Source organism: Solea solea, chromosome 11 (genome assembly GCF_958295425.1).
Source record: "Solea solea chromosome 11, fSolSol10.1, whole genome shotgun sequence".
Taxonomy (NCBI): Eukaryota; Metazoa; Chordata; class Actinopteri; order Pleuronectiformes; family Soleidae; genus Solea; species Solea solea.
In genome coordinates, this window is record NC_081144.1 from 3,019,764 (window position 1) to 3,042,274 (window position 22,511).

The window sequence follows — 22,511 nt, forward strand, 5'->3', positions numbered from 1 at the left end:
GCTGACCATCTCTGATTGGCCAGTGGGATCAGCAGATGAGCATGTATGTCCTAATCTTGTCAGGACGAGTCATCCGTTGAGTCAGGCGTCGTGTGGTCAGATGCCCTCAGGATCTGTGTCTGCTAATTCCTGCATGTGCCTCTTTTGTCTAAGCTTGTTATTGCCTCTGACTCTTCTGTGTTTTTGATTTTCCGTGTCTTGTGCCGGTCAGGTGTGAACGTCTGGAGGAGCAGCTGAACGACCTGACAGAACTCCACCAGAACGAGATCCTCAACCTCAAACAGGAGCTGGCCAGCATGGAGGAGAAGATCGCTTACCAGTCTTACGAGCGAGCCAGAGACATCCAGGTTTGTCTGTCAGGCTAAAGTCCACAAACACAACAAATGATAAAAAACACTCCAAAAATAAAAAGTTAGTATAGAAGTACATGTACATTATTTTAATATATATAAGCTTATGTCAGTATATATGTTTGGAGTCCTCGCGGTGTAATACATATTTACTTTAAATTAATGTTTTTGTTATGTGCTTAAATGCTCATGTTATATCTCTAACTTATTATAATAATAACAACACTTGACAATAACTTCATTTATATAGCATCTGTAAAGAACAGTTTATGAAGTGCTTTGACAGATACTCAGGGTGAGAAACAACAAGTAACGGAAGAAATTAAAATAGTAGTAGTAGCTGTAGCTGTAGCAGTAGTAGTAGTTGTAGCAGTAGTAGTAGTATTTGTAGTAGCAGTAGCAGCAGTAGTAGATGTAGCAGCAGTAGTAGATGTAGTAGTAGTAGTTGTAGTAGTAGTGGTGGTGGTGGTAGTAGCAGCAGCAGTAGTAGTAGTAGCAGCAGCAGTAGTAGTAGTTGTAGTAGTAGTAGTTGTAGTAATATTAGTAGTAGCAGTAGTTGTAGTAGTAGTGATCTATGACTTAAACGCTGGTCACACGCCCTCTGTCAGTGAAAGGCATGATGTCATTGTTTCAGTTGACTCTTTAAACAGGAAGGTGAGACAGGATCCAGTCTGTCCATCTGCTCGTGTGTTTTGTAGAAAACATGAACATTACATCTAAATGACTCATGTTACTTCTGTTCTCTCTTGTTAATGATGAGGGCTGAGTGTGTGTGTGTGTGTGTGTGTGTGTGTGTGTGTGTGTGTGTGTGTGTGTGTGTGTGTGTGTGTGTGTGTGTGTGTGTGTGTGTGTGTGTGTGTGTGTGTGTGTGTGTGTGTGCATGCGTGAAATGAGCCAAGTTGCCCCTTGTGGCAATTCCTTTACCTGACAGCAGGGGGTGGTAGAGTGCTATGAAATGTACTCCCAGTGGCCACTTTATTAGGTACACTTGTAAAATCTAATGCAGTCCAACAACAGCTGTGATAAAACTATTGAACTTCTGTGATTAACTGATTAATTATTTTGACAGCCATACTAATTATATATTATTATTATTTTACTGTATGACTTAAATAGATTATTGTGTGACTTTGCTGAGTTTCTCCTCTCGTGTGTGTGCTCTGCAGGAGGCGTTAGAGGCCTGTCAGACCAGGATCTCTAAGATGGAGCTCCAGCAGCAGCAACAGCAGGTCGTCCAGTTGGAGGGGCTGGAAAATGCCACGGCCAGGACCCTCCTGGGAAAACTTATCAATGTGCTGCTGGCCCTTATGGCCGTCCTTCTGGTCTTTGTCTCAACTGTGGCCAACTGTGTGGTCCCCCTGATGAAGACCCGCTCGCGCTCCCTCACCACCCTCCTCCTCATCCTCCTGCTGGCCTTCTTGTGGAGAAACTGGGACGCGCTCTCGGGCTACACACACCGAGCCCTGCAGCCTCCCGGGTGACCAGACCCCGCGCCCTGTGATGTAACTGTTAGCCCGCCGCCGCGCGGGGCGGTCAAGGAACACGATTGCCGTCAGACTAGCCGTGTGGCCGAGCACTGAAAATTTCGGCTGAGCACTTTCGGACGCGCCATGGAATCAAGACGGAGTGGAAGAAACAGCTGATGAATTTTAATTCAGAAGGAAGAGACTGTTTACATTTTTTTTTTTTTTTTTAAATGAACTGTATTGCGCACACAATGTGGCACCTGTACTGTTTTTATCTTTTAGAGTTTAATCAGTTTTAATGTTAATATTTCTAATAATATTATTTTTATTTTCAATGTTATTTTATTCAGTACCTTGTAGCATTACGCTCCTCTGACTCGACATGAAGGGGAGTTCAGTCAGGAAACCGGGCTGGCGATTAGCTCCAATAGCCTGGTCCAAGTGTTGACATGCAAATGTGATCATGTGGTCGACTGCCTTTAGGAAGAGAACACTCACCTAGCTGTGACCGGTGGATTTGACCCGTGGCTGAAAGAAAACGTCCTGGGAGTTACTTGCTGTGATGAATCGTGTTTGAGAAGGACTGTCCAAGGAATGAGAGTGTCACGACTTTTGTGCTTCCTTTACCATTTCTAATATCAAAGATTACAAGTCTTTTTAATTATTTCCTTTTCTTTCCAAGTGTAACAGGACAAACCATATTTAATATTGAAGTTGGAAAGACAAAAAGGGGGCCGGGCCTTAGAGAGCGACCGCAGAGACGGCACACGGACACAGACGCTCTCTGGTTATCGTCAATCTGACGTATTTGTAACGTGTATTCGATACTGCATGTGTCCATGAAGAAAAATCACAATGCAATGGAGTCACTTTTGCTTTTAAAGGAGAAGATCAACGTCAAAGTAAAATCAATTTGCCGGGGTCATTCCCCCCCCCCCCCCCCGACCGTAGTTGATCAGGTTAGGAGAGACAGACGGCCGGTCCTTTTGCAGGTCCTTGCTGCTTCATATCTACAGTGCTCGTCATCTCCACTGCCACGCCAGTCCAAAAATGCACTGCCAGACTGTGACACTGAACTGTTCCCTGCCTTTTTTTACTCCCACGTACTGTCACTCAGTGCCAAACCTTATTTAACCCAACTGAAGACCCCGTTCACACCCGGTATTAGCATCCGTCCTGAGTGATCTGATACTGAATGTGTCCTCGCATCTGAGGTGGTTTGAGGACACATTCCTGAGCATGCAAGAACACAAACTGTCCTCAGGACACATTAGGACACATTAGGTCCGGCTTCCTCAGCTGACATCATCTGACTGTCGGCTGTAGTGTCACAGTGTTTTTGCTCATTTATTTATAGCTGCCACCACAACTTTTTTAATGTTACAGCAGCGCGAGTAGACACGCTCGCTTTCACGCTCTCAAACACACTGGCAGGAGACACGTCTGTGGTTACAAACATGATTTTGTTTCCTTGCACTTTAATCTCCAGTCCCAGTTTGCAAGCACCAGCGGGGAACCTGGGATTTATTAAGTAGAGTGTGTCTGACTCCACTACACGAGGTGGCTATTAGGCTTTTAACCTATCACGTAGCAGCGTGTGGAGAAAGTAATGTAAACTGATGGAGGAGGAACTTTGTCTCCTTGCCAGTCCAAAAAAAATGTACCCACCTCATCTTTTGCCAGTTTTTTTTCTCACTATTGTTTTCTTCTGTGGAGCAGCTGCTTATTTTATTTCTGGGTCAAAGCCTGGGGTGGGAAGTTTGGAACAACTCGCAGCCACATTATCTCTTAAGTCCGGTTATCAGTAGAATTAACACAATAATTCTGTATTTGTCTCACGTCATTTAAACTTATATTATATTGACTTGTGTATTTGAATAGAGGGGCGGGGAAGTCGTACTTTGGACTCTTCACATGTCATGGATGTTAATATAAGGTCTGAACGGGGGCTAAAGGGTCCAACCAGAGGAGCGACGTGAGAATGTTCTCAGACGGTTTCGTGAATGTCTTTGCCTGGATGTCAAGAATGTAATATGTTGGCGAAACATAACTTTTAAAGGCAAAAATAAGACACAGAGAGAGAGAGATTATGAATTAGTCTTGATACAAAGTTGAATCCAGTTCCTAGGTTGCACCTTAGTAGGGTCTTTCTTACGCTCGCCCTCTTTCTGAGCTGCTCAAGGACGCGGCAGGATAACCTGAGTTAACACTGAAAATCCACCCTCGTTTAATTTACGGCTGCACCTCAGCACAGCGACGGATGATAGTCAGGCTGAGGCGTGAGGAACCTTTGATGGCGACTTCTTCACTGGGATAAGAAGAGTCGATTCAGGTCAGGATCACGTTCCGCTCTCATCAAAAAAAAAAAGAAGACAGAACAGAACCTCACACAAAGAAGGAGTTCACTTTATCTCTTTTCTTGTCAAAATGTCAAATGTGGAATAAAAAAAATAAAAAAATGGCAGGAAGTAGATTTATCTGTTAAGTGTTTGCCACTGTCGGTGCCGCACACGAGTTGAGAGAGAAAGAGTGATTTGACCTTGGCTTGACCTTGCAGTATCTTTTTTGTGACGTAGGGTTGTGTGCTAAATCACTCTAGTGCCTTCTGATGTCCTTTTCTAAGTGTGGAATAAAGTGCATTCCTGACTAACTCATGCTCTTAAAGTTTCTTAGAAGTGACTTGTGTCTGCTGTGTGTGTGTGTGTGTGTGTGTGTGTGTGTGTGTGTGTGTGTCATGGAGACCAAACCCTGGTCCGAATGAGGCTGAACTTCATTTGTGAGGAACTGGTTAAAGTTAGAGGTATTTTTAACGTTGGGACGGCTCTTTCTTTTAGGTCAGGCTGTGCAAATTCAAGAGTCATTACACTGTGCCACAGTCAAATGCTTTGAGTTCAATCCTAAAGGTATTAGAACATGCATATTTCAGGGTCACTGCTCTGTTTTCCTGGGCTCCTCTTATCTGACAAGCACTTTTTGTGATTTGTGATGACCTGAGATGAACTCTCCATCTCTGAATTTCTCTGAAATATGTGTTTTTTGAACGTGGCTCTCTTTTTAACTCAATATTCTTACATGTTTCTTTGCACCATAGGTCTTTGTCGTCGCTGCAGCACCAGAACTGACCTGCACACAGCAGGTGTCGTGGAGCCGCCAACAGGAGCGTCTGCTTTGGCTGAACCTGCCCTGTGATGTTGTTTAACTCCCGAATTGCAGAAGCTTTTAAATTGTTGATATATGTGGAGTCAGGTTTGTGTTGTGACCACTAGATGGAGACCTTTAGCCTTGTTTGTGCCTTTGATATTTCCTTCCATGGATATGAATTTTGTTACACTGGGTTTTCTTTTTTCTTTTTTAGGAGAAGAAGAAGAAGAATGTGGGGGGTGGAGACTGTCTGAGCACAAGGAGGTGTCTCTCCTTATCAGGAAGGAAACAGGTTGGGTGGAAGACCCCTTTCACTGTTGTGCAGCCTCACTGCCAAAAGTCAGAGTGGGGCCTCGAGGGACCTCATTTTCATCATCAACACAGAAGAGAAGCATTTCTGCTGCACTTTTTTCAGCCATTTTTCCTCACACGCACACGCACGCACACACACACGCACACACACAAATGCATGCATTTTAATTCTGTTGTGTTGGACTGAGCAGCAAACACACACACACCTAGCCTCTGATATCTGATGCTGACAGCTCGGACCTGCACTCAGTCCCTGCAGGACCCCCCCCCCCCCATTCCTTTCTGAAGTGCACACACACACATTCTGTTTCAGCAGCCTTAGTGAGGACCCTTTAAACATAATGCATTCTCTGACCCCTCACCCTAACCTTAACCATCACAACTAACCCTAGGTCTTAACCTACCCTTAAAACCAAGTCCCAACCCTCAAAAAGCCCTTTAAAATTGTGAGGACCAGCCAAAATAAATAGTATATAAGTTTGGTAATATAGGGAATGTATAGGTTTGAATCTAAATGTTGAATCTAGGACATCATTTGCTGTATTGACGTCCCTTTATTTGACGACCCCAATAAGTTATTTCTGTATAGTTTTTCTTATTATTATTAGCATTATTATTATTTATCGCTCCATATCAAATATCCATATGAAATGCAGGGAAATGTCATCGTAAATATTATTATTTTAACCCTAACCCTTTCAAAAAAGTTGAACACTCAGTTCAGGTTGAGTTTGAGACCCCTGCCCTATAGCCCCTTACCCAAACCTTAACCATCACAACTAAGTGCTTAAACCTTACCCTTATCCTTACCCTAAAACCAGGTCTTAACCCCCCCCCCCCCCCCCCCCCCCCCACAAAAGCCCTTTAAAGATGTGAGGAGCAGCCAAAAATGTCCTCGTGTTTTCTGCGTGTTTTGGTCCTCACAAAACACAAGAACACACGCGCAGTTGAGAAAAAGCAGCTTCAGTCATTGTGCAGTTGCAGTTGAGGGGGTCATTATGTTGCACTTTATCAGAGCTCTTTCCTCCTTTTCTCCTCTGCCAGATTTGATGCGCATGGCTGTGCGCCAAGGTAAACACGGGCCGCACTTATCTGCCTACTGAATGCTGCAAAGTGACGGAGGGAGGGATGGAGAGAGAGGGAGAGAGAGGGAGAGAGAGAGTCCCCAGAGGTGTGCGCACAGTAAATAAGCACAAGTGATTGCGCACGATTTAGCATCAGCTTTAATTATCGCGTGTATTCAGAGGATGGCGCTCTCCACAGCAAACTGATTTATGCAGTGAGTCAGACACAGTCGTGGTCTCTCCTCTGTACCAACATCAACCATTTGTATGCACGGATCTGTCAATGTATGCGCGCGCACACACGCACACACACACAGGAAAGAAAAACCTCCCAATATTGGTGCATTTTTAAGTGAGGGCGCATGTGTTGCGTTTGAATATTTATGAGTTACAGAGGAAAAAAACACATGAAATGTCCAAAAAAAAAAAAGGTTGGGATGTGTCCATCTGGTTACACTTTCACGGTACTTTACCGTGGGGGTGTGTGTGTGTGTGCCCCCAAACAACGGAACCATCCGGGTCTGCAGAACTAATCTGACTGAACACAGGGTTGGAGGTGAGCTGGTGGAGGTGAGTGACCCGACATTAACCCCGTGATGAGCGGAACCACGCAGTGGCGGACATTGATCATCAGCTGAGCCACCATGAAAGAGAAGGTCTGTGTTCTTTACAGCTTCACGTGAAACACTGAGTTCACTTTACTGCTCCAATAAAGCCACGCTTTAAAACAGCACACGTGCTTAATGGGCATTTCTGATCATATACAGTATATATATAACCTTTTAACATTTACATTATTGTCTCAGTAAGTAAAGGTAAAGCCTCTATTTAAAAAAAAAAAAAGTGACATAACTAATGCTATATGAACATATATACAACTTGTTTATTAGAATACAACCAGTAAATGCAGGAACCTATTTTCACTTGAACACCTAAAGCTAAATGGAATGGAACCTGAGTTAAATGGTAACACCTGTATGTGGCGCCATTAAAATATAATAAAATAAAAGGTCTATTACACCTGATTTATTCAAGACATTCTTGGACATAATGGACAGTAAGACGACCTTAACTACACAAATACTCCCTAAAGATTGATTTTCATATTCATATTTATTAAATGACTAATTTCACCAACCTCAGAAAGTGGGGTATAAATATATGTTAACCTAAAGTTGAATTTAGCAACTGCAAACCTTTTATTATGTTATCTTAAAAAAGAATAATGAAGCCGCTTTAGGCTCCTGTCCCTAACCCTGAGGGAACGTTCTCTAGATGTTAGTTTTTGGTTTGGTTGGGCTAACATTCCCTGATTTGGAAGCTTTCTAATATAAAAGACCAACTTTCAATGAGTTAATATTAGACCTGGTTACCAGGCACGTTTGGTTTTCAGCAACTTGTTCTTGTTATCAAACTACAAAAAACAAAATATGACAATCCGCGTGTAATTCTAACTTAGAAAACTTAGAACAGTGATTTAGTGAATCTGTTTTTTATAATATTAGATGTGCATATATGATTTTTTTTGCACAAATAGTTCCAAATCAAACTTACAAACTACAGTAAATCACCACAGACATGTTGTACAATGACGCTCATTTTATTAGGACTCACTGTAGGGCTCAATAGGACGATATCTCCATATGTAATTGTTATGCACCGTGCAACCAGAGCTCATCATTCATTTCTAAGGAATGTTTTGCCTCTGATGAATCAAATGCTTCTCTGTTTGTTGTTTTCTATTTTTAAAAAGTAAAAAAACACAGTGAAAGTAAAAGTACAGTGTGTTAAAATGAAATATTTATACTTTTTAAGTGTACAATCACCTCATTGTGTGAATTGTTGTTGAGTTTTACAGCAGCCCATGATGGACAAACTTAACTCATCTTTTTTTGGGATTTGATGCAAATTGGAAGGTAAAGTTGAGGTGAGGGATGCTGTTGCAACATGTTACGCACTGTACCTTTAAGTTTGTCACTCAGGAACAAAGGTCAGTCTCGAATTTTGTGACATGAATCGCAATATTTGTTAATATCGACAATATTTGTAGTGATTTTTTAATCGTGATGACGTTTTTGGGCATTTGAACCAGAAAGACAAGGTTTTTGGCACATTTATCAGGTTTACAAATGGATCACGAACAAATCAAGATCATATTTATGTTTGAAGAGGAGCTGTTGTCGCTCAGTGTGAGGCTCAGGAGTGAAGCTGCTGCTGCTGCTGATTGTGCTGCTGCTGCTGCTGCTGCTGCTCACTGGGCAGAGACAGAGGGGGACAGAGCAGAGGAGGCAGCAGCCAGAAAAAGGAAGCACGACTCGCTTATCGCGTCATTCTGGGCTTAGGCGTTGAGCAGGAAACAGCCTTTCCTCTCGTATTGTCGCAGGAACAGACACACATTTTTGTCTGTGCTCAATGCAACCCACGGCACAGAACACGCGAAAGCCGGTCAGAAGGAAAAATGCCTCCTTCGATGCAGACAGCTCTCCTGCTGCTCCTCGGCGTCCTGGCTTTGGAGACGCGCCGGGACCGTGCCATGGCGCTCCTCATCCAAAACGCGTTCGCGTCTCCAAATCACACCAATAACTTCGCGGTGGACCCGGTGTCCAGGAAAGTTTACCTGGCCACCGTGAACTCTGTTTACCAGCTGAACGGCACCTTGAGCGTGGAGGTGGAGAAGAGGACCGGACCCGTGGAGGACAACCTGTTGTGCCATGCGCCGCAGCTTCCCCAGGCTCCGTGCGAGCATCCAAAATCCCTCACGGACAACTACAACAAGCTCCTGGAGCTGGACCGGGAGCAGGGGGTGCTGGTCCTGTGCGGCTCCGTGTACCAGGGCTTCTGCGAGCTCAGGAAAATGGAGAATATTTCCGAAATAGCGGTGGAGTTCCCACCTGTGGGCGAGAAGACTGTTTTCCCCAGCATGCTCAACATCGCTGCCAATCACCCGAACGCGTCCACGGTGGGGCTCATCTTCAGGAGCCACGGGGGGAACACGCGCCTGCTCGTGGGGGCCACATACACAGGGGCCGGGACCCAGTTTTTCCCCAAGAACCACAGCAAAGAGGACCTGCGCTTTGAGAACACTCCCGAGATCGCGATCCGCTCCCTGAACATCAAGGATCTATCCAGACTTTTCACCTACGACATCAACCCCTCTGAGGATAATGTCTTCAAGATCAAGCAGGAGGTTAAAACCAAAAACAAGCTCAACTTCGTGCGCGCCTTCATCCAGAAGTCTTACTCGTACATTGCCTTCAACAATGACGCCAAACTGGGCCACAAGGAGAGTCAGCCCAACAGCATCCTCGCCCGGATCTGTCTGGATACAGACACCCCGAGGAAGTCGTCCGGGCCGGAGAGCAGGAAGCTGACCGAGTCCTACATCCAGATGCCGCTGCAGTGTGGATTTAACGGGAACAGTTACAACCGGCTGCTGTCCGTGCACCCGGCGGAGATCCACGCCGAGGACGCGCAGAGCCCGGAGCCTTACCTTTTTGCTGTCTTCTCCAAGGACAGACAGTCGGAGAGGAAGACCGCGCTGTGCGCCTTCAAGTTTGGAGACATCGAGGAGGAGATCCGACAAGGCCGGAGGAACTGCTCCAACTCCCCGAGCAGCGACGTCCAGGTGCTGGACAGCGTCATCCAAGGCTCCGGGGCAGCCTGTATCCAGAAGGGGAACCTGGTGGTAAGAGGCTCACAGCTCCTATACATACAAAATACTAAACATGAAGCTGTGCCATAAGTTTTATGTGTAGTTTAATGCCATCATTTTATGTTTTATATGGAAATACTACAACAAAAATGTAATTAAGTAAGAATGTAAATGCTGTTAAGTCACTAAAACTTTATATTTTCATCCAGAAGTCTATGAAAAATGGCATTTGTATGCATTTAATATTTAGTTTAATGCTTAAAACATATAAGTGCAGACACACAATGCAAATTTGTGAGACATGTTTAGTAACATTTTATTTTGTGTAAGGAAAGAAAAAATAGCAATCAGCCTAATTTATCAGCTGCACTAATTCTAAACGTCTGAAGATCAGTATCAGTGATAAAAAAAGCCCACAGTGGTAAACTTCTTAAGAGCCATATGACACACTGTGGTTCCACATGAGTTTTCTAAAGCTTGAACAATAGTCATTGTCTCGAGTGAATCACAGCGAGAGCACAAGAGACGTTTTTATTAACCTCGCCATCGTATTTTCCACCCTATTGCAGAAATAAAACTGCGTTATTATTCCATTTGTGTCACAACAACATCTGGAGTTTATTTTGTTTCGTCTCTATTGAGTCAGCAAACACAGACCCGAGAACTAGGGACAAATAATTAAAAGGAAACAATCAGAGTAAACACAGTGACATCATACATACAGGAACATTCTGGTTCTGCTAACATAAGTCACTACTGTGGCTCACTGGCCACTTTATTAGGTACACGAGGTCTGACACTTTGACACACTGTTGTGAGTCACTGTTTCAAGCCGGTCCATTCCCCTCTCATCTCTGGCATCAACATGGCATTTTCACTCAGAGAGCTGCTGTTTATAGAGCAGATCTTTTTTTTTTCTTTTCTTTTTTTCCCACAGACAAATCTTTGTAAAGCGGCCAATTAGCAGTTTCCAAAAATACTCAGACGAGCTTGTGTGTCTCAAACTTAAATCTCCCTCATCCTGACGGTCAGCAGCAAGTCACGACCTTCAACAAGTGTACCTAATAAAGGGGTTACACCATTCTTTTTTGACCTCTAGGCTATAACTGAAAACCAGCGTCACATAAACCTGCTTCCGGAGCCAGATTTGTGAAACCTATAGCGTTCCTGCTGTTGTTCAGCACCACTAAGAAAGAATGAAGGAAACCACACTCATGACTGCTGCTGTATCCTTATGACACTTTCCCGTTGATGCTTGAAAGCAATTATCCCTCCTCACTGCCCCGAGGCGACTCAGAGAGGGGATCTCTGGTGTCATGAGCAGAGGTCAGGATAGTTGGAAAGATGCTCCAGAGCCACATCAGAGGTTATGGGAAGGGTGAGACTCCTCTCACATGCAGCCGCTTCCTATCTAATCAAATAAAAAAAGAGAGGAATTATTCACAGCGTTAACCCCCTCAGGCGTCTGCCGCGTGTGTGCCGTGTGCAAATTTAGCCACTAGACAATAAATAGCAGCTTTGTCATGCACAAATATGGACAAAATGCACTCACTGGCCACTATATTAGGTACACTTGTTCAGCTGACTGCTAACCGCTCTGCAACCCAGTGCATTTAAGTTCAGACTGAGGATCACAACGAGAGAAGGAACTTTGAACTTGACTTTGAACCCAGCGTGGTTGAGAGGCCGCTCTGCACACACACACACACACACACACACACAACCATCTGTGGAGTTTATCTGAAAAGGAAAAACAGCAGTTTTCTGGGCAAATATTCCTCGTTGATGACGGAGCGAGCGAGTTTGAAATGAACAGGAAAAGCAACGGTAAACATGCAACATGTAGGAGTTTGAAACAGACGGACGACCTTACCCTGTGCCACACCATGTGTTCCTAATAAAGTGGCTAATCCGTGTATTCTGTTGTGTGTTTGTTTACACACGTTCCATGTTGGCAGCCCATGGCCAAGTGGAAAGGGAACTTGGCTTGTAACTGGGTGGCCGGTTCGAGTCCTCACGTCACAAAAAAGGGCTGGGGTACCCCCCTGAGCAAGGTACCCAACCCCCATTGGTCCCCGGGTGCTGCTCAGTGGCTGCCTGATTCTGAATTCTCCAAATTCTTGGAGGGTTTCTAGTGGAGGATGGGTTAAATGCAGGGAAGGAATTTCCCCCGTGGGACAGATAAAGGACTAATTTATTTATTTACACAATATATTTGCCATTAACTGTATCGGACTTTTGCACTGTATTTGCCTTTATTCCTTTTTGGGATGAGCCGATATGATACTCATTAGTATCAAGTCCGATACTGGTTCAAAACCTCTTGATTGGATATTGGAAAAATTCAAAAAAATGGATTTCACATCCATTTTTCCCTGTTTTATGTTTCTTTATAGCAACTGAATATTAGTTTCACAGCTTTTTGAAGCGTCTTCTTGTAGCTAGGTGATAAACGCACCAGTAGCCTACAAATGTGAGGGGAAACAGAACTTTTTTTTGTTCTTAAAAATGTTTCCAGTTGTCGTTAATATGCCAGGCCTGTGGGTGGCGTTGTAACGCTGACACAGAAACACACCGAAAAAAAACACAGAGACAAAGATGCGAGGGAAGCTAGAGAGGTGAAACTATGACATCATCGTTTTCCCAAGAAAATAGCGTTCCTCTTGTTCTCGTGTGTGAGTGTGGGTTGTTACTAACAGCTGTGTTGGTCTGTTATCGTTATCAGTGGACACCGAGGTCGTTGTACGTGTGTCACATGTGAGAAGAGCTCCCCCGCTGGTCTCCCTCTCTACGGATGGCACAGTTTCACAGGAATTCCAGCTTTTCATTGGCGGTGATTTTGACGGACAAAGCTGAGGTCAGAGGAGCTCGTCCGGTGCCACCGTGTTCTCACTCCCCTCCTCACGGGCACTTGTTGTCTCTGTCCTCGGGGGTCAATAGTATCTGAATCAGGCCCTGGGAGAGTAGATTTTGTTTTGGGCTCTTCCTGTAAACCATCCCACTTTCCCCCCTCACAGAATACACTTTATCATTCTTTGGTGTAAGCATTTTTCTGTTGCCATGACCAATGAAATGTGATCTTTATTTTTGTACTCACCAGTCTGAAGGCTAGGACTGAGGGAAAGCCAGACACAATTTACGATAAGAGACAAGGCCGCGAGCAGAGGGGCCCGTGGGAAACAACTCTACAAATATCCACTGTGCTTAATTCTTTTTTTTTTTTCTGCCTGCTCTAAAATATTCAGAGAATTCCCAATAGATCCCAGTGTTCATCCAAGCGTGGCACAAATGTTTTATCGTTGCCTGCTGAGGATTTGACAAAAGCAGAGTATTATGAGAGTTGTAAGTCCTTTTCAAGTATTCACAGAGACGTCGAAAACAGTGATGTAGGAGAATGAGCAGCACCGTTGTGATAGCTACAATCAGATCTCGTTTTCCACTTCACTTTCATCACACGCCGGTCTTTGTGCGCTTTGTTCTCTCCCGTTTCTCTAATCTTTACGCTTTACGCTCTCTTTCTCTCGTTATGTGCAGTTGCAGCCGGAGCAGCTGGACTGTGGCGCAGCCCACCTGCAGCATCCTCTGGCCCTACGGAGGCCCCTGAGGTCCATTCCTCTCTATGAATACCCAGGTCTCACGTCAGTGTCTGTGGACAATGTGCACAACCACACTGTGGTTTTTCTGGGAACCAGTAATGGACGACTTCGTAAGGTGAGACACACACACACACACACACACACACACACACCTGCTGGTTTTGCATTCTTTGTGTGGACACTCATAGACCTAATGCATTCCCTAACCCTTAACCTAATCCTAATTCTAACCCTAAAACCAGGTCTTAATCTTCAAAAGACCAGCCAAAATGTCCTCACAAAGATAGATTTGTTTGACAATTAGTCCACACAGCGTATTTAAGACTTGAACACACACACTTATAGACTTAAAACCACTTTAATCTCCATTAACGCACTCAGCATGTGAATTTACAGACTTAGTAAAGATTAAGGTCCCTCTGCTTTCTGTGTTTGAGTTGAGACCAATCATGTCTGAGCAGGTTTTGATTGCCCACAGGTAACGGTTCTGTGTAAAAAAAGCACACCATGTGGAACACATTGGCTGAGAATGGAAAATGCATCGGCTATCAGATTTTTAATCAATCTGCATTCATAAACAAACAGTTTTCAATAGAGAGGAGACAAAAAATCGCTTTAGTTGAGTCATGTTGGGGCTTTTTTATTACACATAGATATTACACAACATTTGTTACGCAGTTGGAGAATTGTGTCTCTGTGAAATGACTCTGCGCAAATGTGTTGTTATCAGCTTCATACGTTCATAAATGGTCTAAAATCACCGTATCGGACTAATATCGGTATCGGTGGTCTCGTCCCTTCCCTAGTTTTTAGTTATATTTTAACGACCAGCCACACAGTTGTATATGTTGACTAGCTCAGCTCCCATTGGCTCCCACATAATTTGAACACAGGAAGTCACAAGATACCACTTTTGATTTTCTCTGTGGACTTTGGTGCAGGAAAGTGAGCAGTTTCCACTGTCACTTTCCCGAACTGTCCCTTTAAGGCGTTTGAAGTTGTGCAGACTGTCCAAAATGCCCTCTCAATTAAAGTTTTGAATCCAGAAAGACTTGTGCAGAAACAAACGTGATGTCGTGTGTTTATACAGTGATTAAACAAAGTGACCTCAGGTCATAGCTCAGTTATCCAGAACCGCGGTCACCCACAGAACGGAGTCATTTCATTTGAATGGTATCGCGCCCTCGAGCCTGGAAAAGCTATAACAGTAACCGTTGCATGGAGCTGCTCTGATGTGGCCGCCGAGTCGTTCAGTGAAGCAGACGTAGGTGTGCGATGGAACACTCACCGCGCTGGGCAGAGCGAGCAGGAATGTCTGCTTTCATGTGACGGCTTCTCTCGGTGTTGTCACCGCCTCAAACCCCCCCTCATCCACGGCCCCGTCGGGATTATTCAGCCCGGACCAATCATGTGCTCTGATGTCCCTCCTCACTCTTAGTTATTGTCAAGCGAACACCAGGAAGCTCTTTACAAGATCAGTTGACGTGGGGGGGGGGGGTTGGGGTAATGACTCAGTCACTCCTGCCGAGTGTGTGTTGTTCTGTGTGGGACCTCAGCTTTCAAACATCTGCACTGGGTCTCGGCTCATGAATACCTTTTCCCGTCTAATTAAGAGCATTCCTTAATTTTGTGTCAGCCACATTCCCAGTCACCCCCGACTGCGCTGAGCCTGCGTGTACTGTAAAGCCGACAGACTGAAAACAAACCCACTCTGAAAACTTTAGGCCCCCATTGTTGTCCGTTTTACAGCATGAAAGCTCTTTGTGAACAGACGACATCAGTCTCATCATGTTAGTGCTTTTTCAAACATGGAATGGAAACAGGAAACTCAGGAAAAAGTCTTGAAATATACAACTTTTTACGTTAGAGGAAGTTGGCAAAGAGGCACATGGAAACAGTTTCAGCGAATAAAAGAGGATGCTGAGACGTCACGTGACGAAAACGTATCATATCATATCGTATCGTATCGTATCGTATCGTATCTTGTATCGAATCTTGTATCATAACATATCGTATCGTATCGTATCTTGTATCATATCGTATCTTGTATCGCATTGTATTGTATCTTATCGTATCGTATCGTATATGCTGCGTCACTATCAGGCCTGACTGAGGGAGAGTGTTTGTGAGTATACAGCAGCAGAGCAGCAGTCAAACTGAAGAACAAATGTTTTTTTTGTTTTTTTTAAAACAGTAGAATTCACTTTTTTGTTGGTGCTTGATTGTGTTTTCAGTCAGACTGCGACCTGTGTGCAGCCGTCTTGCTTTAATGGTGTAAAGTTGCTGTAGTGTGCAGTTTGTGTCTGCAGTTTGCAGAACGTGAAATTAACTGAGCTACCATGTCTCAATCCTAACTCCTCACTTTTTTACATACATTCATCTCTAAAACTTGAGTACAGAAAATGACTTTTGATACTTAGTTACAGTAAATGTCATGTACTTTTAAGACTTTTACTTAAGTAATATTATAATAAAGTGACTTTACCAAAGTCATTTTCTGGTAAGACACTTGTACTTTTACTCAAGCGTCTTATATTTAAAAGTTACACACAACAAATGGTTTTAAAAGCATGAGCTCCTTGTTTTTTGCCTCAGCGTAGGTGAAGACACTGGTTTATCCTCGGCGGATCAGACAGTAATTGTTTTTTTTGGATGGTTTATCCTGGATTCACAGCACAGGTTATCTATGATGTAAGCAACACTGTGTGTGTGTGTGTGTGTGTGTGAGTGCCTGTGTCTTGCCTGATTGCCAGGTCCGCTGTGTTTTTTTAGGTGTTTGACTTTGTCAGTATGCCAGCGTGAGAGAGTGGTGTGGTGATTTCATGTGTTTACTCACATGAATGCATACCCTGTGATTATGAGCTATACGTGTGTGTGTGTGTGTCTGCTCTGCGTGTGTTGTATAGGGGAGTGTGGTATTTTTATGACCTTGGGGCAACAACAAAATGCTCTCTGCTCTTTAACTTTATGTGTCTTTCTTTGTTTGTGTATGTGTGTGTGTTTGTGTGTGTGTGTGTGTGTGTGTGTGTGTGTGTGTGCCCCGAGGACAGAGCTGTTACAGAGGTTAATGGTGCTGTTAGTGAGTGTAATGTGATTCTGACTGTGACTTTGGCTCAGACTAAACACAGAGGAACAGTGGTTGAGATTGAGTTAGGCCTCTTTTACTGTCTTTCAGAGAGCCCTCAGTGAAGCAATTTGTAATTACATGCATTTTTTAATGAAGTCTCCCCCCCTCCCCATTACAGCTGACTTCCATTTTCTGCCTCTCGCTGTGTCTGCCTTTATCTCACTAACTCTCGTCCAATTTCCCTCCCTCAGTCTGTCCTCCCCTTTTCACTGTTTCACTGTCTGCTCCGTTTTTAACTCAGCCTCAAACGTGAAAGCCTCTTTATTTCAGGTTGCAAACAAACACTTTTTTTATCTCTTTATCTCTCTCTTGTTTTCTCTCTCCTGCACTACCTCCACCTGTCTTTATTCTCTCTCTCTCATTAACACACAGGTAGAAATCCACACACACACACATGTGGAGAATGAGCATGCAGCAGCTGAGCACTCCTTGCTTGAATAGGGTCTTTCATGTGCAGGCAGATAGACAGGGAATAAAGTCAGCGTGACCTGCCAGTACCAGTACAGCAGGTGTTTCATTGGTTGACCTGGTGGCCCACTGTGCCACTTCTCTCCTCACTGCTCCTCCACTCCTCACCACTCCTCTCGTCTCCTCTCCTCTTCTCTTCGCTGCTCCTATTCAGCCTCCTGTCCAGGTGTGTGGGCCGCTGTTTACTCACTCCACACTGTGTCACTCTGCTGATGTGTTTGTAGTCGCTGGGGTGAGGGGTGAAGACAGAGCACAGCTGCCTGCTATCTCCAAGGAACAAGAGTGTGTGTGTGTGTGTGTGTGTGCCTGGTATTCCTTATTATAATGATAATAATAATAGTGATAATAATAATAATGATAATAATAGTACATTTTATTTGTTGGCGCCTTTATTGACACTCAAGGTCACCTACAAAAATAGAATAAAATATAGGTGTATGTACGGAAGAGTATTAGGGCCACATGTAAAAAAATTGAAAAGAAAGAAAAGAATCAGAATTCTGAATTCTCACTACATTTAAGTAAATACATGTTTTAAAGTTAGGCTGAGGTTTGGGTTAGGATTAGTCTGGCAGTTATGGTTACGTTTAGAGTTAGTCTCCAGGAAATACATGTGAGTCAATGTAATGTTTTCTGAAGTCATGGAAACCAGAGTGTTTGTGTGTGTGTTTGTATTTCTTGCCTCTTTAGGGACATTTTCTGGCATAAACACGGACCTTGTCAGGACCAGTAGCCCTAATTGAAACCAAAATCTGGTTCTAAGATAAGATAAGATAAGAGAGTCCTTTATTAGTCCTGCAATGTGGAAAAAATACAGTGTCACAGCAGCAAAGACAGTAAAGATTCTGTGTAATATAGAACAATATCTACAATAATAAACTATACTATAATAAAACGTGTGTACATTATAGACATTATGTTATCAGAGTATATACAATATGGACTTGATATTTACAGTACATTTAGGGCTTAGATTATGAAAATGAGAATAATCATGTAAAAATGACCATCATATCGCAAATAATCACAATCAGATTCAAAATCATTCAGCCCAACTTAGATTTGTTTAACTGGTTAGATTTAAGGTTTGAGATAACACTTTGTTAAGGCTGTTCAAATGGACTAAAGTCAGTGAGAGGATTGCTGTGTGAACCTGTGTGTGTGTGTGTGTCAGTGGATGGATGGATGGATGGGTGGATGGATGGATGGATGGGTGGATTGGTGGGTGGTGTAAAAATAAACAAACGCATGGTACTTGGAGGCAGAGATAATGCGTCTCATCAGCAGCCAACGGTTTACCGAGCTTCTGTCTGCTCTGGTTTTACAGTAACCAGCACATCCCAGTGGGTGGTGACGGTTGTGTTTTGTGACAGTGTGGTTTTGTGTGTGTCGAGCGGATGGAGAGGCGACACCGTCTGTCGCTCGTGTCTCGCTGCTGGTCACTTTGCCAGTTCCTCAGGATGGCAGGATGTCGCCATTGAAGCGGGGGGGAACCCCCACCAGCGCCACCACCACCGCCACCACCCTGACAAAATAGCAGAAATAGCAGAAATAAGAGCTTTCACTGTCTGCGTGACAGGAAGTCTCACTCAGCACAGTTTGTTTTTCTGTGTGTGCGTTTGTTTGTGCATACGTGAGAACATGTCACCCATTTTATTATCTTGGGTGTGCGTGTAGATAAATCACTGCTTGGAGGGGGAGAGATTAGGCACAAGCGTTTGAACAAAGGGGCGTCCTAAAATATACTTGAAGAAGGTTAAAACATTTGGAAATTCAAGATGAAGGCACTTATACTGCAGACAAACACGAGATATGTTGGGTCTTATGGAATATCACACTAGGATTCACTTTCTGTAATTGTCCTGCGACTGAACCGTTCACAATTTTGCCAAAGATGGATCAACAAACTAGAATATCATGTGTTATTATATCTGCATTGATGATTTACACTTGAATGGAAACTTGAGGAGTTGGCTTTATCGATGAAAAGTAGACGTGATTTAGTGCAGCGGAAGTGGTTTCAGCGAATAAAAGAAGGCGATGTTCTGAAATGACGGCACTTCGGCATTAACCTCATGTGGTTTTGTGTGTCTACACCTTTCCCTGCCTCGCTCGTGTCGTCTCAAGTTTTATTTGAAGCGTGAACCTCTGCTGGTGTGAACCCACCAACAGATTCTTCAAAAAAATGAATAAATAAAAGCTGAAGAAAGTGAGACACCTGACGCCTGAGATGTTTGTCAGGGTTTTAAGAAAATCCTCCTAAGTGTGAAACCAAAGACGTTTTCTGTGTTAAACCTACAGTTACGTGTTTTCTCCCCGCTGCTGTGAACAAACCTCATTTTTTTTCTTTTTTCTCCACAGCTGACCCTCCTGGCAAACATGACCTTAGCCAATCAGTGGACACTGAAGCTGCCAGCCAGCGAGGCCGTCCACCACATCATGACCTTTGATCCCAGTGACAGGAACTTCCTTTATCTCATGACCTCTCACCACGTAAGACTGTGTGTTTGCTGAGTCACATTTGTCACTGATTTATTCACATTATTAATATTTCTCTATCACCACGAGAGTGTTTGAAATTGAATAGACTACAAGCCAACATTACTAAAGTGTGAATCCTAACACAACACATCCTCCCATCTCACTTTGTCCTCTTTCACACTAAAATCATACGCGGTTTAGTGAACTCCAGTGAACTCATTAACAATATTCCAGTTGCCAGACGTTGGTGTTGACCTGTGATGTCAGCAGAAGAAGAAGAAAGCAACTTCAATTTTGTTTCCTCTTTCAAGTAGACAAAGGGGAACGAAAGAGATTCATTCAGGTTTTGTTTTTGTTCCCACCTATGCAGATCAGAGCCAATAAAAACCCACGTGCTTTGACCTGGGAGTGGAAAAAAAACAATTAACACTTGTGTTTGAATGGCTTTTTCGACCAGTGGGAACATTCCCGTTCTCTTTCCGGCTGATAATTTGACCTCAGATACTTGTGAACTGCATCACTATTGGCGATCGCTTCCGCATGAATCATAACTGAGAATGCTGATGAGTTGCGTGGGAAACAAACAAACATTAGAAGAACAAACAAACATTTATGTGGTGAAAGAAAGAAGAAAAGACAGACAGACAGGTTTCACTGCTGCAATCCAGTACGTCTGTCACATAAGAGTCATACGTACGTACGACAGGATGTGGCTGCACCTTCAGCTCTTCTGTTGTACGTTGCAAATGCACCTGATTGTTGGCTGATTGTCGGGAGAAGAAATCAAACCATGCTTCCTGTGACAGAGGCAAATAACTGATTGTCTGTTGTGCTCACTGATAGTGAAGTGAAGCTCTTCTCAGACTTTGACATGACAAACACCCTAATCTATATATATATATATGTATATATATATATACATATATATATGTGTGTATGAAATTTTCACAAAATAGTTAACCTTTTTTATTGATCACATTTAAATGTATTTCAACTCTTTTCTATGTAGTACTCAGTTCAGTTTGCCTACATTTAAGTACACTGTGGTTAACTGTATAAACATATATATACGTCTGCACTTTTTTTTAACCATTTTTAACCTGTAAATCAATATTTATTCCGACAAAATACTTTATAAAACACTACAATGAAGTTGTAAGAGGATGCATTTGTTTGTTCTGTGTTTGTCAGTAAGTGTAGCTCCTCTCGTGGCCACACATTAGCGTATAAACTTACTGGACTGAATCCACGTCACATGAATCCATCCGTCTATGACTACTTTGAAAACAATTTTCTTCTTTTTAAAATGTAGGTCAGACATGTGACATAAAAGCATTCCGCTTCTGTCTGTGCCCACTTCAGTTACTGCTGAGTGTCATGGTTTCTTACGACGACTACTACATTTATCAAAAGTGACAAATGCTAAAAATAAGTAACATTTTTATTAACTTTTATTCTGATTAAATACACAGTTACACACAAACAGTGAGCAGCCATACATACTACAAGAAGACATCAAAACAATAAAATATGCACATTTCGGGATCACAATCATAATCATAATCATAAAAACCCCACAGAATCATAAAACCCCCCATAAATCAGCAAGAACATCAACAGACAGATGTGTTCTCCTAAAAACATCCAAAAATACTGAAATTAATTAGTTTACAAAGATGCTTTCTCTAGTGAACATGAAATCATTTTAAAATCCCAAAGTGTCTTAAAGTTGGACAGCTTCAGACTGTGCTGTCAGATGTTCTCTGTGAAAAAAGGGCAGTGTTGGAAAATACGTTTTTTATTTGCCAACCTCTTTACTTTCTGAACGTTTGGACTGTGGGAAGAAAACAGAGCACCTGGAGAAAGTCAGGATCCAAATAAAACCTGGATTTAAACCCAGAACCTTCTTACTGTGAGGCATCAGCGCTGACCACTGCGACACATTTCAGAATTTTGCTTTTCTGTGTTTATGGTCTGACATTATTATTTTGTGTATTATAGGTTTAATGCATGTGTTGTTTGTTTGTGCGATGGTGTGCAGATGCTCAGGGTGAAAGTGTCAGAGTGTGACCAGTGGAAGAGCTGCAGTGGCTGTTTGGGAGCAGGTGACGCCCACTGTGGATGGTGCACTCTGGAGAACAGGTAAACAAACGCACGCACACACGATCACACACACACACACACACACACACGTACACTCTCTCCAATTAGCCGCGGTCCTCTGACTTGTTTCCCTCTCCGCGTCTCCTCTGCTGCCAGGAAAACATAATTCAATCAAACTATCATATGTGGGTTTTTTTGGTGTGTCACGCACACGCCACACGCTCTCGTCTGCTGACAAAATGCCTGTCTGTGGTTTTGTTCCGTACCCCACACCCACACACACACACACACACACACACCGTGCAGTATAGGAGCAGATGGGGCCGCTTATATGGGTGATTTATTCGAGTTATTGCTCGCTTTCAAGCGGCGAAAGATCAGACCGATGTCGCAACACACGCACAATCAAGTTTGTAGTTTTTTGATATTTATTTTTTTCATTGTTTGAATTAATGACACCGCCGAGGCTCGTTTGCTGGTTTTCATCATCCTCGTTCTCGGCTGACTAAATGAGTCTTGGCAGCAGCGGAGTGTATTTTTGGGTTTTTGAAGGCTGCTGCTGGAGCAGGATGAACCGATTCTGTTTTTCATCGGGGGCCTCACACTCGGGAGGAGCATCATTGTTTTTCTGAGTGGACTTTTTTTTTTTTTTTGTAAGTGAGGGGAGTGACAGGCTTTGGGAGCACCCAGCGAGGAGTGACTTGGCTGAAGTGTCACTGTGAGCACACTGATTAATGTGGCTCTGTCAGGA

General features: G+C 43.4%; 2 protein-coding genes across 10 annotated transcripts in view; both read left to right on the top strand.

Moving 5' to 3' along the window:
* tmcc1a (transmembrane and coiled-coil domain family 1a) overlaps positions 1–4,466 on the top strand; it is a 56,282-nt gene extending 51,816 nt beyond the window's left edge. For all 9 annotated transcript variants that reach the window (XM_058642241.1, XM_058642244.1, XM_058642243.1 and 6 more), the window contains 2 exons: positions 212–347; positions 1,517–4,466. In XM_058642241.1, the coding sequence (XP_058498224.1) occupies positions 212–347; positions 1,517–1,831 (451 nt within the window). In that variant the 3' untranslated portion in view covers positions 1,832–4,466. The remainder of the gene's footprint in view (positions 1–211; positions 348–1,516) is intronic.
* A 4,071-nt stretch (positions 4,467–8,537) lies between these two features.
* Positions 8,538–22,511, top strand: part of plxnd1 (plexin D1) — a 99,317-nt gene continuing 85,343 nt past the window's right edge. Inside the window, exons 1-4 of the mRNA XM_058642989.1 lie at positions 8,538–10,018; positions 13,520–13,696; positions 19,538–19,669; positions 21,699–21,799. Coding sequence (XP_058498972.1) covers positions 8,792–10,018; positions 13,520–13,696; positions 19,538–19,669; positions 21,699–21,799 — 1,637 coding nt within the window. The 5' untranslated portion in view covers positions 8,538–8,791. The remainder of the gene's footprint in view (positions 10,019–13,519; positions 13,697–19,537; positions 19,670–21,698; positions 21,800–22,511) is intronic.